At 57.5% G+C, this 2520-nt stretch overlaps 1 protein-coding gene across 1 annotated transcript in view; it reads left to right on the top strand.

Moving 5' to 3' along the window:
* Nucleotides 1-2520, top strand: part of LOC104276132 (ras-specific guanine nucleotide-releasing factor 1-like) — a gene marked incomplete at both ends in the record, with an annotated part of 3539 nt that overhangs the window by 676 nt on the left and 343 nt on the right. The window contains 2 exons of the mRNA XM_009872321.1: nt 1345-1448; nt 1818-1902. Of these exons, the coding sequence (XP_009870623.1) occupies nt 1345-1448; nt 1818-1902 (189 nt within the window). The remainder of the gene's footprint in view (nt 1-1344; nt 1449-1817; nt 1903-2520) is intronic.

The following is a 2520-nucleotide window of genomic DNA, read 5'->3' on the forward strand; positions in this document are numbered from 1 at the left end:
CGAGCTGCAAAGCAGGGAGAGGCTTCCTGGGGATGGGGCCAGCTGTGAGCACAGCTGGATCTGTCATCGGCAGAGACAACGCTCACCCAGCCCGCTGGCCTCCTCCTGCACCATCGGCAGGGTGGCTGGCGTGGCCACAGAGATGTGCCTGCCTGAGGGATGCAGGAACAGCCCGTTGGTTTCCGCTTTGTCACCCATGTCCCCAAACAACACCAGGGTCCAAGTGACGGGTGCTGGCCTGGTGAGCACCAGTGCTTCTTCCCCAGGGGTAGAGCTGGGGGAACGTGCAATGGGTTTAAGACTGTCGGGGTGGCTGCGGTGCATTCACCGCCTTCCTGCATTTAAAAAACCCTCAAACTCTGCTCCCAGAAGAGCCCAAGAGCCACTTCAGATTGGCCTGGTGCACCTGAAACAACAGCGTCCCTGTCCCCAGGGTCTGCCAGCGGCTTCTGGAGCTGCTGAGGCCCCTTGCGGGGGTTTAACCTTTTGTCTGTAACCACGAGTGCTGGAAACTCCCTTTGAAGAGGAGAGGAGAAATGAAACCAGAGGGTTTCAGTCTGAGCAGCTGGACTTCAAGGAAAACACCAGGGAAGGGCACGGACCTGTGGTCGGAGGAACAGTGGGGACATGAGGGAGCCCTGGATTTTGGGGTACACACGGGGGGTTTGGGGGTTCCCCTCCTTGTGAGCCGGGGATGTGCATCGTGCTCTGTGCTTACCCCTCAGAGCCTGCCCGTGTGGCGCTGGTGGCACTGGTGGCACTTGCTGTCAGCAGCACCCCGTGCTCTGGCAGGGTGTAGCCCTGCACCCTGCGCCCCCCCAGCCTGCACCCACCCCTTGCAGCCTCTCCGTGGCCCCTTGAGCCCCGAAAAGGAATCGTAGAGTCACCAAGGTCAGTAAAGACCTCTAAGGTGCCGGGAAGGGGTATCCAGGCACGTGGCAGCAGCTTGGCAGCGCCGCTGGGATCCCTGAGCTTTATTAATTAAAGAGATGTAGAGCAAAAAAGGCAGCGGTTGCAGGAGCTGGTGCTCGGGGATCTGTTCCGTAGCTGACACCTAATTACTTAAATAGTGACGATTAGTTAATTTTGTGTCTGTACATGTGCGCAGATGATAAGATAATTAAAACGGTTGGGTTGGCAGGGCTGCGTGGAGCCGGCGCTTCTCCGTGCGTTGTGGGATGTGGTGCCTCTGCACCCTGGGACCAGCGTGGCACCACACACGCTGACTCCAGTGGGGAAAAGCCTCTGGCTTGGGAGTCTGGCTTTGATTTTCCGTGCCTGAAACGTAGAAGTTCTTACTCTGCTCTTAACAGCTGAGCTCTCATTGTTGCCTTTGTTGCTCAGGCTGAGGGAGTCAAAGCAGAACCTTTTGAAAACCACTCGGCCCTGGAGATCGCAGAACAGCTGACGCTGCTGGATCACCTCGTCTTCAAGAAGATCCCGTACGAGTGAGTGATCCCCCCGGGTGAGGAAGGGCTGTTCTGCTCACCCAGGGCTCTGTGGCCTCCCGCTTCCCTGCAGCCAGCCCGGCCCAGGATTAACTCAGAGGGTGCAAAGCCTTCCCTGCTGCTGCCTGCTTTGCAGCGAGCCCAGGCTGGGCTCAAGCCCAAGTTTGAAGCCTGACCCTGTGGTTTATCTGCTGGTTTGTCTGCTGGCTTCTCCCAGCTCGAGGAGAGCATCCGCGTGGTCCCTTTCTGGCAACGTCAGGGACGAAGACCTTGCCTTCTCCATCCCATGTGGGCGCAGAGGAGCTTGCAGGGCTTGGGCGTCCCAGAAAAATGGGAAATTAATGTTGACCTGAATGCTGTCGTTTGCAGAGAGTTCTTCGGGCAAGGTTGGATGAAGCTGGAGAAGAACGAAAGGACTCCTTACATCATGAAGAACACAAAACACTTCAATGATGTACGTGCAGCCAGAGCAGGGGTGGGAGATGGGCAAAGACGAGGCAGTGCAGCCAACCTGTCCCGGCGCTGGCAGGGACTGGGGTGTGTGAGGTTTATCCACCTCCACCCGTGCTCTGTGGACATCACGTGCCTCGGAGACCTGTTGCAGGTGGAGCATCTCCTGGTGCAGTTGCTCCTGCTGAGGAAAGAGAAATTTTTTTTAAAAATGCTGCGAGGCTGGAGGGTGTGTAACGGATGTCCAGAGTTGTCTTGGGGGTGGAGAATACCTGGGCCTGGAGAATAAATCTGATGAAGAGCGACTGAAGGAGCTGGGGCTGTTGGGTTTGAAGAGGAGGAGGCTGAGGGGACACCTCCTCACTCTACCAGTACCTGCAAGGAGGTTGTGGAGAGGTTGGGGCTGGTCTCTCCTCCCGGGTAATGAGCGACAGAACCAGAGGGAACGGCTTCCAACTGCACCAGGGCAGGGTTAGACCAGGCGTTAGGAAAAATCTTTTCCCGGCAAGAGCGGTCAGACCCTGGCACAGGCTGCCCGGGGAGGTGGTTGAGTCCCCATCCATGGGAGTGTTTCAAGGTTGTTGAGATGTGGGGCTGGGGGGGATGGGTTAGGGGTGAGCTT

This window comes from Apaloderma vittatum, unplaced genomic scaffold (genome assembly GCF_000703405.1).
Source record: "Apaloderma vittatum isolate BGI_N311 unplaced genomic scaffold, ASM70340v1 scaffold41510, whole genome shotgun sequence".
In the NCBI taxonomy this organism is placed as follows: Eukaryota; Metazoa; Chordata; class Aves; order Trogoniformes; family Trogonidae; genus Apaloderma; species Apaloderma vittatum.